This window comes from Platalea leucorodia (assembly GCF_965183815.1).
Source record: "Platalea leucorodia genome assembly, chromosome: 1".
NCBI classification, from domain to species: Eukaryota; Metazoa; Chordata; class Aves; order Pelecaniformes; family Threskiornithidae; genus Platalea; species Platalea leucorodia.
Window position 1 is genome coordinate 1,484,464 of NC_138823.1, and position 13,476 is coordinate 1,497,939.

General features: G+C 62.6%; 3 protein-coding genes across 3 annotated transcripts; 1 reads left to right on the forward strand and 2 right to left on the reverse strand.

Annotated features, from left to right (window-relative positions):
* Positions 1-94: 94 nt before the first annotated feature.
* Positions 95-3,214, reverse strand: LOC309592359 (protein brambleberry-like; the record flags this gene model as incomplete). Its single annotated transcript, XM_082315638.1, has 10 exons — positions 95-242; positions 381-451; positions 812-921; positions 1,176-1,237; positions 1,555-1,654; positions 1,762-1,932; positions 2,011-2,178; positions 2,286-2,393; positions 2,475-2,628; positions 3,086-3,214. 10 exons carry the CDS (start codon positions 3,212-3,214, stop codon positions 95-97), a joined length of 1,221 nt encoding a protein of 406 aa, XP_082171764.1.
* An 899-nt stretch (positions 3,215-4,113) lies between these two features.
* Positions 4,114-6,408, forward strand: PYCR3 (pyrroline-5-carboxylate reductase 3; the record flags this gene model as incomplete). Its single annotated transcript, XM_082312810.1, has 6 exons — positions 4,114-4,200; positions 4,714-4,778; positions 5,046-5,225; positions 5,430-5,642; positions 5,776-5,868; positions 6,226-6,408. The coding sequence occupies exons 1-6, from the start codon at positions 4,119-4,121 to the stop codon at positions 6,406-6,408; spliced, it is 816 nt and encodes a 271-aa protein (XP_082168936.1). The 5' UTR covers positions 4,114-4,118.
* A 5,082-nt stretch (positions 6,409-11,490) lies between these two features.
* On the reverse strand, positions 11,491-13,185 carry TIGD5 (tigger transposable element derived 5; the record flags this gene model as incomplete). The annotated part of the gene is made up of 2 exons (XM_082315650.1): positions 11,491-11,621; positions 11,784-13,185. 2 exons carry the CDS (start codon positions 13,183-13,185, stop codon positions 11,491-11,493), a joined length of 1,533 nt encoding a protein of 510 aa, XP_082171776.1.
* Between the last annotated feature and the right edge of the window lie 291 nt (positions 13,186-13,476).

Consider the following 13,476-nt stretch of genomic DNA (forward strand, 5'->3'; position numbering starts at 1 on the left):
CACCCTTGGGGTCCTGAGCACCTCCATGTGTTCTCCACCAGGATCTGGAAGAGCCAAAAAAGGGTTTAAAACCCCTCTGGGAGGGGGTAGAGGGTCAAATACGGGGGGACAAGTCCATGGCCAAGCTGCTGCATGAGGCTCGACGGGTGGTGTGGACATGGCAGAAGTCCTGCCCAGGGATGGCTTTCTTCCGGCACCGCTGCCCGGCCCTGGTGAGCCCCTGGCATGGGGACCGTAAGGACCTACGGAAGAGAGACCCATCAGCACCAGCACCCCAAGAAGCCCCCAGAGGGGCTGTCAGGTCACTGGTTCCACCCCGAGGCGACACCAGCCCCAGCGTGCCCCTGGGGAAGGGATGTTCCCCTATGGTTGGCACTCACACATCGCTGGCCGGGTTGGAGGGTTTGGGCTCCCAATGCTTCCCAGCACCCAGGACCAGCTCTGGCATCGCCTGGTTGGGGAAGAAAGGGTTTAGACACCATCCCTGGTGGCCCTCCTGTCCTGCAGGAGATGTTCCCAGGGGACAAGGGACATGTGGGTCATACAGGTTGGGTGCCTTGGCCATCCATCCTTGGAGGACACCCCCACTCCATCCAGAAGTCCTCCCTGGGTGTCATGTCCCACAAGTCCTGCGGCGCCAGCCCTGGCCCCTCTCCCAACGGGGTGCCCAGCACCCAGAGGTGCAGTCACGATGAGGACACCCCAGCCCTAGAGGACCTGACCCTCAGAGGGACCCAGCTGGCCCCCAGGAGCAGGGTCTGGCCCAACCTGGGGACATCCCACCCAGCACCTAACCCCAGCTCAAGCTTACCCTGCACGAGCTCAGCTTTGTCCTCCAGCCACCGGGGGTGGGTGACACCCGCCCTGCTAAGCCGGGGAGGTCCCCTGCCATCGCTGGGGGCTGCTCCAGGTACGAGGCCTCTGCAAGAACATGGCATAGGTGGTGACACGCTCCCAGCGCTGCTGTCCCCAGGTGCTGGATGGGGACACCCTGGGGTGGTGCAGATGCCCTCGCATCTGGGGACACTGTCGCAGTGGGGACACTCTGGGGTAGCACACGTGCCCCCCTGCACAGGATGGGGACATGCTGGAGCTTCAGCCCCTTGCCCTACAGCCACCACACCTCCCACCTCATGGTCATCTTTCCCATGTCCCCTTGCCTGGCCAGCTCGCACCTTGCAAGCAGCTCATCTCCATCCTGTCCAGCTCCTCCTGCAACAGCTCCATTTCGCATTCCCTACATGGGAAGAAGGAAAAACCAGAGAGCCCCATCGCCTTGGCGGCTTCTGCGTCACCATCATGATGGCAGCCCCCTCTCCAGCCTCCCCACAGCCTCCTCCGGGCAGAAATAGGGCAGGGAGCTGGGATGAGGGTGCCCAAAAGCTGCAGGCAAGCCATCAAGATGTGCCTTGTCCCCTCCTGGAGACCAGCAGCACACCCTGGGGACCTCTGCCAGATGGCAGCAGGATGGGACATCCTGGATGGGTGCCCAGGCTGGGTCCCAGCAGCTCCCAAGGGTGCCATGGCCATTCCCCCCCCACAACCATCTCCTACCTCTCCGGGGTGGAGGTGAGCCGGTGACGGGGCTCCTCACGGGGAAGCACCAGCCAGGCTCCCCCAGCACCGCGGCGGGCGGCTGCCACCAGCCATTGCCCTGCGGGGAAGCGAGAAGGTGGGAGAAGGCAGAGCACCCCCAGCCCACCCCTGTAGCACCCCCAGGGTGGCATGTCCCCAACCAGGTCCCCCCACACCCATCCCCACCTGCAGCAGCAAGGGCCAGGAAAGCGGAGAGTGCCGGGATGCCGAGAGCGCTGGAGGCGAGGAAGAGGAGGAGGAGGATGGCACGGGGCGGCATGGGCACCAGTAGCATGACCAGCAGCACAAAGCAGGAGCCGTGTAGGATGCAGGTGGAGATGGCACTTGGGCTCTGACCTGTGGGATGGAGAGCAAAAGCCCAGTGTTGGCACCCACCAGCACCCATCCACCCCCCAGCACCCATCCCCGGCTCACCGGCTGCGTCGAGGATGGTGTGGAGGTGCTGCAGATGGTTCTCCACCTGGCTCCGTGCATCCTCCACGGCCGCCAGCATCAGCCCCAGGCTCCGGCTGACCCAGCGCAGCTTCTCCATCACCTCCTCCATCCGGCGCTGCTGGGCCAGGAGAAGGGCCAGGTTGCTCTCTGCACGCGGAGGAGATGGATACGGCGTGGGGATGAGCCGGGGAAGCTGCACCCAGCGGTGTCCTGGTGCAAAAAAGAGCTGGGAATGGGATTTGCCATGCTCCCACCTAGTTGGGAATAGACGTCCTTAGCTCTTTTCTGTGCGCGGTGGAGGTCGGACAGGACAACCTGGTGCCCTTCTCGGAGCCCCGTGGCCTCATGGCTGCTCACGTTCCCTGTAAGGAGGCACAAGAGGTTGGGTTGGTCCCCAAGATGGGACACGGGGACGTAGCAGCATCCCAGCCAGTGGCTCTTACCCATCCGCTGCGTGATGTCCTCCATGAGCTGGGCCACCCGGTGCTGTCCACTGGCAACGAGGGTCTCATCCAGCGCCGGCCGCTGCAGGCTGTGGTGGATGGGGGTCTCCAGTCTCGGCCGCAGCTGCCCATCTGGCTGCTCCTGCAGCTCCTCCTGGGGTGAATATTGGGGTGGTGGTGATGGGGGGTGGCCCCACAGCCCCCCACACACCATCACCCCACGGCGCTGCCCACCACCACGTACCAGGTGGATGCTGGTTCTCCCCATGGGCACCTCCTCAGCATCCCAAAATGAGCCCCCAGTGTTTCATCTCCATCCCACGGTGCTGGGGAAAGAGACTTTGGAAAAACCTTCGGAAGCGAGCAAGGCTGGGGGTGGGAAGGGGATCAAGGAGCAGAAATCCCCATTTGCCGTGGGGGAAATGGGCAAAACAGGACTGGTTTTACCCCAAAATAAGGATGAGAGGCTGAGCAGAGGTGGCTGGGTGCAGCTCAGGCTCCGCGGCTACAAAGTTTGTGATTTTGGGCGGGGGAATTGCGTTGGATTACTATAGGATTTGGGGTGGGAATGGAGAAAACGGGATTTGGGGTGCCCTGGCCAGGCACCTTACCGCGTCCGGGGTGCAGGGGTATGTCCGGCGACCCTCGGTGCTGGCGTGGCAGTTGGACAGGTCCACCCCCAGCTTGGCTGCATCCTCCTCCTCCTCGCTCAGGTCGGCGCAGGACGAGCGGAGCCGCATCACGACCTGGAGACGGCACTGGCATCAGCAGAGCTCAGCACCCATGGGTGCTCCCAGCACAGCCGGGATGGGGGGTACAGAGGGGTTGGGTGGAAAATTAAGGAGAAAGGTGTGAGCCCACCCCAGCACTTGGTCTTCACGCCCCCCAAAAACCATCCTACGTGGAGACGGGGCACCCCACACCTGGGTGAGCGGGTGGGGGCTCCTGGGGACCCCTATTTCCCAGCCCAGGGGGGGAGCCCCACTGCCACACCTGATGGTGGCAGGACTCCGGGGGTGATGGCTCCCAGCGCGTGGCTTCAGCCTGGAACCGCTCGTCACCCGTGGTCCTCTCAAAGGGGACACGTGTGGGGATCCCCAGCTCTGGAGGGGGGGTCCCCAGCTCCTCCGGGTGGGTACCGAGGCCCAGCCACCCGAAAACCCTGGCAGCGGCGCAGAGGAGCAGCAAAGCCCGGCAGCTCTGCAGCAGCATGACGGGGTCCTGCGGGGAGAAAAGGGGTGGGGAGCACCCAGAGGCTGGGAGAAACCCCCCCAAATCCAGGGAGGGGTTTGGGGGACCCCCCCCATAGAGGGGACCCCCCCCCAGTACACCCGGGGGTACCAGGGCCCTCGGCTGCAGCCCAGGGACGATGGGAAGGGTTGGGGTCCGCCTCCCCCCCCCCCGGGTGGGGGGGGGGGTCCCCCCACGCGTGAACCGGATCGGCTCCACCCCTCACGCAACCACGTGGCGCCCCCGCACCTGCGCAGACGCCCACCCCTCTCCCAGGCCCCGCCTCTTATCACCAGGTCCGGCCAATGGGCGGGGGGGGTGGGGATCGAGCGAAGCCAATGGGCGTTCGGCGCGGGGGGGGGGTGTGGCCTGGAAGGGGCGGGGCGTGGGCGTGTCCGTGGGGCGGCCGGCGTGATGGAGGCGGTGGAGTTGCGAGTGGGGTTCGTGGGGGCCGGGCGGATGGCGGGAGGCCTGGCCCGGGGGCTGCTGCGGGCAGGTACGGGCAGGTACAGGCAGGTACAGGCAGGTACAGGCAGGAGGGGGGGTGGTCCCTGCCCTCCGTGGGGTCCCCGCCCTCCGTGGGGTCCCTGCCCCACAGATCAGTGTGGGGACATGGGGACGGCCCCGTCCTGCCCCGCTCCTCGGGGGTCTCTGCCCCACGGAGAGCGGGGGCACAGCCCTGTCCTTGCCCCACGGGTGTCCCCGCCCCAGTGTGGGGCCATGGGCCCTGCCCACGCTCAGAAGCTGGGAGATGGCCCCTGATTTTTGGGGTCACCTCCCTTGTCACCGCACTGTGGTACATGGGGGCGCTCAGGACGGGCTGGCAGGATCGGGCCCCGGCCCCCCCCATTTTTCTCCACGTCCCCCCCCCGGCCCCCAGGCTGATCAGGATGGGGTTGGAGAAGAGGAGAACATCCCGGCTGAGATCGGGGTGCCCGGGTTACGCTGGGGTGTCCCCACCGCCTTGGGGACACCCCGGCCGCTCACCCCGCTCCCCGCGTTCCCCAAGGGAAGGTACCAGCCAGCAGCATCCTGGCCAGCGCTCCCTCGGACAAAAACCTGGATGCTTGGAGGGTGAGTGGGGACACGGGGTGACAAACCACCCCGCTCGGAGGCCAGGGAGGTGGGAAGCATGTTGGGGTGCCCCTCGCCACGATTTCGGGGCACGCTTTTCCCCCCAGGCAGGGCTTTGGCTCATCCTTCCCAGGTCTGGGTGAAATCCAGGTGGCTTTGCAGCCAGAGCGGGTCCCCGAGCCGTGTCCCCGAGCCGTGTCCCCGCATGCGAATGTGCCTTGCCCCTGGGGGTGCCAGGCTGTGACGCCTCTCCCTGCCCGCGGGCAGGAGTCGGGCTGCCGGACCACGCACTGCAACCTGGAGGTGCTGCAGGAGAGCACCCTGGTCTTCCTGGCCACCAAACCCCACGTCCTGCCGGGCGTCCTGCAGGAGATCCGTCCTGCCGTGGGACCCCACCACGTCGTCGTCTCGCTGGCGGCTGGCGTCACCCTCCAGACACTGCAGCGGGTGAGCCTCCTCCTCTTCTTCCTCGTCCTATTTGCACCCGGGCTTGTGGAGAAGGACACGCTGCTGTGGCTCTGTCCCCACCTGGGTTGCATCCCCAGGTCCTTCACCATGGACCGTGCTTCTCATGATACCCACCGGTGTCTCAGGACACCCTTGGGTGCTGCCCGGCGCTGGCACCTCTCTCCCATCCCCATCTCTCCCCAGCTTCTCCCCGCCGGGACCAAGGTGCTGCGGCTCATGCCCAACCTGCCGTGCGTGGTGCAGGCAGGGGCAATGGTCTTCGCCCGAGGCAGCGGTGCCGGTGATGGGGAAGCCGCCCTGTTGAAGAGCCTGCTGTCCTCCTGCGGGCTCTGCGAGGAGGTCCCCGAATCCTACATCAACATCCACACCGGCCTCAGCGGCAGCGGGGTGGCCTATGTAAGCACCCGCGCTCGGCGGGCACCGGCTCACCGGCGGGATACGGGATGCTGGCAGAAATCTCACCCGTGTGGGGTTGGGGTTTGGGGTCCCCCCTTGCACCACGCTCACCCCCGATGCTCTTCTCCCCCAGGTCTACCTGTTTGCCGAAGCCTTGGCAGAGGGAGCGGTGAAGATGGGCATGCCGGGCGGCTTAGCCAGCAGGATCGCGGCTCAGACGCTGCTGGTGAGTCGGTGCTGTCGCTCGGGGACACCCGGCATTGCTCTTCTCCCTCCTGCCCCGCAGCTCCCACCCGGCTTGGGCACCCTGCCACCATCGCTGCCCAGGGCTCTGCGGCACCCAGCAGGGCAGCAGAGCGAGGGAGGAGGTGCTGGATGGCCTCTTGCCTCAGTTTCCCCTCTTGAAACCAAAGATGAGGCCACCAGGAGACAGCGAAGGGCATGGTGGTGGGACAGATGCTTCGGTGCCTTGTCCCCCACCACGGAGTGTGGGCGATGGGAGGATGCTGCCATCCAATCCCTGGGCAAGGAGAGGGGGGTTTGGGAGGTCCCCTTCCCTCTGACCCACCCTGGTCTCCCGTAGGGTGCAGCGAAGATGATGCTGGAGACGGGGGAGCACCCAGCGAAGCTGCGAGGAGACGTCTGCACTCCCGGGGGCACCACCATCCATGCGCTGCACCAGCTGGAGAAGGGTGCGCTGCGGGCCACTGTCATGAACGCCGTGGAGGCGGCCACCAACCGGGCATGCGACATGGCCGAGGACTAGCGGTCTGGCTGCAGATGAGCCTCTCCGTCCCGTCCCCTGTGGGGCAGGAGGGGCGATAGGGACCAGACCGAACCCCTTCAGGGAGCAGGGGGACCCTGACATCCCCAGGAGACCCTGGCTGGGGGTGGGAGATGGCGTGGACCCACGTGGACCCACTCCCACGCCACGTGCTACCTCTGCAAGGCTGGGACCAAATAAACGTGGGCAGCACGATGGCAAGCTTGGCTCTTTCTGGTCCCTTCAGTCCTGGGGGGCTCCTGCACCCAGTATAGGGTCACCTCTATGGGGAGGTGACAGCCATGGGCCCCTGGGCCAGCAGGGATGGAGCTGATGCCACGCTGGCTCTACGCTCACCGGTGCTGTGCCAGGATGTATGGCACTGGGGACAGGGATGGGGACGGAGTTTTGGGGATGGGCTGATCCCAAATCAAGCCTGCTGGGGCTGGGCAGAGTGGCCGCATCCCTGCACTGGGAGGCGAGGAGCGTCGCAGGTGCCGTGAGGATGCCAAGGGACCTTGGGAAGTGGGGAGCTGGCGGGATGATGCTGTCCAGGAGAGCACAATGGCTTTGATTTCCCAATGCCAAGCAGGGATGCTCGGTGCTTGGGTTACACCTCGGCACCGACGCCTACTTGGCTCTGGAGATGCATGCACGAACACGGAGCTGCTATCCACGTCCCAGAACCACGGGCGAGAAGTCAACCAGCCGAAAACCCTCCACCTCCCACCCCGGCCAGGCACCAGCATCGCACCACGGTCCTGCAGACGGGTCTTGCTCCAGCAGCAAGGCAGCGGGATGGAAGCCCAGACCCGCGCTCAGCCCCAAGGTGCTGCACATCAAGGGAGCAGAAACTCAAAGCTTGCCGATCTGGAGAGGATCTGAGCCTTTTGCATGCCCTAATTAAGCTTTGTTTGCCTGCCGGCACCTGCACGGATGCAATTAGTGATGATTTGCAAATCGCTTTGAAGATGAAAGGCTTTTTCCAGGCAAAACATCGCTGGTGAAACAGCTGGATGCTGAGCCTCCAGCTCCTACGGCTTTGACCTCGTCCCCAGGGATGCCGTCACCCCAGATGCCAGTGGCACCAAACCAAGACAGATGCCACAGCCCTACGGCGCTGTTGGGTCACGCCAAGGCATGACCTCCATGGGCACCTTCTCGAGGCACCTAATTAATTAGCAAAGCTGCACAAAAGCTGGAGACGGAGCTCGAGCCCACCCGTCTCTCCTGCCCATCCCTACGCTTTGCTGTGTAGCCAGGGAAGGGGCTCATGGTGCAAGGAAGCAGTGGTCCTCAAGTTTTCCAAGCCACCTGGTAGCTCCTTTGTCCTTTTTCTGCCTGCTTTTATCCCTGCCCTGTCCCCAGGTCCCCCCCACCCGAGGCGATTCTGCCGATCTGTCTGAAATAGGCAGCCTTCTGATTTCATTCTGGGGCGTCTCCATCTCTGTCCTCCACACCACTCTTTAACCTATCTGGCCAAAAAGCCTTGGCCAAATCCAGCCCCACCGCTTGTGAGGCAGCTGACCCCAGCCCCTGCCCATTCCCCATCTCCATGTGTCCTCCTAAAGGCTTTCGAGCTTTGGGTTTTCAGGTTGTCTGTCAGAGAAGCGGCACGTTCAACCCCAAAGCCAGGATGCTGATGACCGTCATCATTTTGCTAAGTGCTAGTTTTAACAAAAAATGGCTTAAATTCCATTAATTTTATTAAAAAAGCCAGCACTCACTGCAGGTAAATTATTGCTACTTCTAGTACTCCTGCCTTCAGGAGAGGCATCTTATCTTGCCCGGTGAGATCATGGAGCAGATGCTCCTGGAAGGCACGTCGAAACGTGGAAGACGGAGGAGATGCGAGACAGCCAACATGGCTTCACCAAGGGCAAATTGTGCCTGGCAAAAGTAGTGGCCTTCTACGATGGAGTGACTGCGTTGGTGGACAAGGGAAGAGCTACGGATGTCATCTACCTAGACTTCTGTAAGGCCTTTGATATGGTCCCACACAACGTTCCTGCTGCTAAATTGGAGAGATATGGATGGATAGGGGTTTGGATATGGACAGATGGATGGATACGGGTTTGATGGATGGACTGTTAGATGGATCAGGTATTGGCTGGATGGTGGCATCCAAAGAGTTACAATCAATGGCTCAATGTCCAAGTGGAAACCAGTAACGAATGGTGTCCCTCAAGGGTCTGTACTAGGACCAACACTATTAAATATCTTCATCAGTGACATAAACGGTGGGATCGAGTGCCCCCTCAGCAAGTTTGCAGATGACACCAAGCTGAGCGAAGCAGTTGATTCCCTTGAGGGATGGGATGGCAACCAGAGGGACCTTGATGGGCTGGAGGAGTGGGCCCAGGCGAACCTCATGGGGTTCAACAAGGCCAAGTGCAAGGTCCTGCACCTGGGTCGGGGCAATCCCCAGTATCAGCACAGGCTGGGGGATGAAGGGATTGAGAGCAGCCCTGAGGAGAAGGACAGGGGGCACTGGGGGACGAAAAGCTGGCCATGAGCCAGCAATGTGCACTCACAGCCCAGAAAGCCAAGCGTCTCCTGGGCCGCATCCAGAGCAGCGTGGGCAGCGGGGCGAGGGAGGGGATTCTGCCCCTCTGCTCCCATGTCCTGAGACCCCCCTGCAGCCCTGCCTCCAGCTCGGGGGTCCCCAGCACCAGACAGACATGGAGCTGTTGGAGCGGGGCCAGAGGAGGCCACGGAAATGGTCCGAGGGCTGGAACCCCTCTGCTCTGGAGAAAGGCTGGGAGAGTTGGGGTTGTGCAGCCTGGAGAAGAGAAGGCTGCGGGGAGACCTTCTTGTGGCCTGTCAGTGCTTAAAGGGGGTTCATAAGAAAGACAGAGTTAAGTTTTAAACTGAACGAGGGTAGGTTTAGATTGGAGATATGGAAGATATTTTTTACGATGAGGGTGGTGAAACACTGGCCCAGGTTGCCCAGAGAGGTTGTGGATGCCCCATCATTGGAAGTGCTCAAGGCCAGGTTGGACGGGGCTGTGAGCAACCTGACCTAGTGAAAGATGTCCCTGCCCATGGCAGGGGGGTTGGACTGGATGAGCTTTGAAGGTCCCTTTCAACCCAAACCATTCAGTGATTCGTTGTTCTCGCCTCCGCAAACCAGGCCAAACGGTGCCGTGAGTGCATCCAGGCTGACCTACAGGAGAAGACCTCCAACCTGGTACCTTCTGCTGAGCTTGGCAACATTTTTCTCAAACAACTGAAAACTCCTTTAATTCACAAACTACTGCTTGAAGTAATGTTTTTGTAGAGGTTTTTTGGTCCAAAAGATCACAAAAATAAACGTGGTTTTACATGATTACGTCCCATTGGTGGATAGAAGTCTGCTTTTATGGGCAGCATCAAGGCCCAAACACATACCATTAGGAAACCAAAGCTAAGGGAGAAACTTGAAATGGGTGAGACACCACGCAGCATGCTGGCTGTGAACGTGGCAGAAGATGAACACCAGAAATTGAGGTTGTTTGGGTTTGCAGGGAAAAAAAAAAGTGCATTTCTCCCCTAATCCGAAGCATTTCTTGACATTGGTTCTGCAGTCGAGTTTCAGGATCGGAAGGGACAAACCTCAGCTCTGAATTTGACTTTTTGTGGGGTTTTTTTTTTTCCCTTGCTGCTCCCTAAATTTCCTGGCAGGCCCATTTATTAACCTGTTAATCCTACTAATAAAGTAAAAAAGTCAATCTGGGGAGCAGCCGCAGTGGCTCGGATGCCTGCCTGGCCCTGCCGCGTTAAACGGGCTGCGGAGAGGCAGGGAACACGATGGAGAAGATCACACCGAGAGGACCACAACCGCACGGAGGTCCCCCTCGTGCCTCCCCTGCCTCCATCCCGCTGGGATGGCTCCGCGTGACCGTTTACAGACAACAACCCCAAAGTGGGAATAAAAATCCATTTAATTTTCAATAAACTCTGAAGTTATGAGACAAAGACCCGACAAGTAAAAACACCCACCCTGCCTGCTGACACGGGGCACGGCAGCACTGATGAGTTGGGTTTTTTCCCTTCTTTCAATAATTTGGCTAAGCAGGCTAAAATTTAATCCAAATCAGGTCAAGAGCTGCTAAATTCACATCTGATGCCTCCGGTATTTCAAGGCAGCGTGGGGAGCCCTCCCTGCTCCCGTCTCAACTCGCGATGCACATCATGCTGGCAGCCGTCTCCCCTGCATCGCGACACACGTCCTCCAGCCCCAGCCACCCCGCAAACCCCGGGGGAGGCACCTCAACCCCCAACCCCGGAGCCTTCGGCTTCGCGAGGATGCTCGGATGATGGTACCTGTTTCAGCAGGTCTCCGTGGTCTGGGCGTTCCCGGGTGCGGGACTGTCATGGGAATGATGGAGGTGACCCTCTCCGGGGAGCCGCCGCTTCTTGGATGCCACCCAAGTGTCCCAATCCAGTGCATGAAGAAAGTTATCTTAAACCAGCCCCAAACCTCCCCAGTTTAACAGGACTCTGTTTTGGCAGTGGGAAGGGCATCACCAGCCTCTTCCAGGGCAGAACGTTTGCCTTACAGCACCCAAGGAGTGGTCCCTGTCCAGCCGGCTGGGCCGACCTCAGCCCCGCTCCAAGATGTGGGGAATTACTTAGCGTAACTGCCCCCATCATCCCAGCTCCTCGCAGTGACGCCAAGCAGGTCCCTCCCTCGCCCCTTCTCCCCATGGGGTCGGGGGGACCGGGCAGCGTGGGGGACACCCACTCCCTTCTAGCGGTGCCAGTGACCAGGGGGCCACCCCTGCTCAGTCTCATGGGATTTAAAAAAATAGCACCTCCTAAATATACTTAGGGTGAGGAACAACCCTGAAATATGCAACGTACGGAGGGGTTGTTGCACAAAAAACCCCCGTTAGCCCTAAATTGTAACCCTCCCCTTAGCAGTGGTAACCCAGGGGCGTTTGGGCCTCCTGAGCCCTGGGGACTGCCCGTGACGGAGGGGTGCGGGGAGCTGGCACCTCCACCGCCAGCCCCTGGGGACAACCGGAGTGCCCCCAGCCCCGTGTCCCCCCCCCCACCCCAAGCGGGGCAGTTGGTAGCCAAGAGGTCACGGGTCGCCCTGTCCTAGGAATGGGGGCTGCCGCCGCGGTGCAGCCGTTGGGCCATGCTGATGAGGGAGCGGAGCTGCACCAGCTTCAGCGGCCCCACTTGCCGGGGGTCCTGACCCTCCAGCCAGCGCAGCGCCGTCTCCAGACCTTTGATGGCTTCCCGAGCCGTGGGCAGCAAGGCATCCCCTCCTTCCCCACCCCTTCTGCCACCCCCATCTCCGGCAGCTGCCTCCTCCTCATCCTCCTCTACCCCGCAGCCCCCAGGGCCTTCCTCCTCAGCATCCTCTTCCCCATCGTCCTCCTCTGTACCCGGGGCCGCGTCATCCAAGTGCAACCAGTCGGCCACCTCCTCGGGAGCCAAGCGCTTGTAGGCCAACGCGGCCAGGTGGGTCAAGTCGCTAAAGACTTTGCTGTCCCCGCTGCCTTCCTCCCGGCGCGGAGGGTCTCCGTGCTCTTCCTCCCCGGGCTGGGGCTCGAAGGCGGCGCGCAGCCCCAGCAGCCAGCACTTCTCAATGGAGCCGGGGGGGATGAGGTCCCAGGAGAGGCCGGCCAGGTACAACATATCCTTGAGGAGGAAAGACCGCACAAAGTCCATGGGGCCACCGGAGCCGCCACCGCCGCCGGCCGCGCACGAGACGGCCAGGCGCAGCAATTCCCGCTTGTAGAGCTGCTTGAAGGCGGACACCACCCCCTGCTCCAGCGGGGCTGGGATTCGGCCTCCTCCTCCAGCCGAGCTGCTTCCAGCAGGGCCCTTGGAGAGGAACAGGGCGCGGATGGAGCCGTCGGGCGTCTGCAGTGGGGAGGATTCCTCAGGGCCCGTCCCGGAGGGGGGTGGTGGGGAGCTGAGCAGCAACACGGCCTTCTGCTGCAGGCAGCTCCGACGCAGATAGCGCTTTACGCCCGGCACGAAGTCCTCAAAGAACCAAGCTCGGAGAAGGGCCGGCCCCAGCCTGGCTTCGGGGCTGTAGCGGTAGCAAGCGGGGAATTTGTCCTGGTTGTGATGGCGGAGGCTGGGGGGATCGCGAAGGCCCCCGACCACCAGCGGCTTGAGCTTGTGGGAGCCGGTCAAATTGGCGGCCAGCAGCACGGTGACACGCTCACGGGGAGCCGGCCGCCGCCGTGCCGTTGCCGTCACCGTGCCGGCCTGCCCCGGCAGCAGCTTCCAGTAGAGCCCAGTGACGTTGGCGTTGTAGATCTGCTCATCGCCGTAGCCCCCGGCATCAGCAGCCGGCATCGGCAAGGTCTCGGGGCAGGCGGCCGGAGCCCGCTCGGGCTCGGCGGGGAGGCCGCCCTCGCCGTAGATACGCTGGCTGGAAATGCCGTGACGCTTCTGCCAGCGCCAAAACCAACCGTGGCTGGCCTTGAAGGTACACTCGGGACCGTAGATCTGTCGAGCGAAGGCCTCGGCTTGGGCTTGGATGAGGGGTCCGGAGAGGGGGACGCCGTGCTGGCGGAGGGCGAGGAACCAGGCGTAGACGGCGCGGTCGATCTCCTCCTCGTTGGCCAAGCGCATCTTCTTGCGTTGGGTTCCCACCTCACCCCCCAGCTGCTCCAGGAACCACCGGAGCTTGGCTTCGTCCTTCAGCCAACCCCTCAGCGTACCCCCGGGCACCCCGAAAGCCCGGCACACCGACGCTTGCCGCTCTCCCTTCTTCACCCTCTCGATGGCCTGTAGCTTGTCCTTGATGGAGTAGGCCCGACGCAACGCCATCTTCACCGATACCCCCCCGGCTGCATTGCTACCACCCCGTCGCCCTCCCGCCATACCGGCCGGCCACCCACCCGCCTCCGCTTCCCCCCCGGGCATGAAGCAGCCCCCGTAGCCATGGGCCGGAGCGGTACCGGGAGGGGGGGGGCGCGTTATAACCGGGGCTGGGCGGGGAAGGGGGGGGGGGGGGGCGCGGCGCCTTTGTCTCCGCTCCGGCCCCGAGCCGGCCGGTAGGGCGGGGCGGGGCGCAGCGCGCATGCGCGCCTCCCTTAATACTTAAGTTGCGCCGCTTCC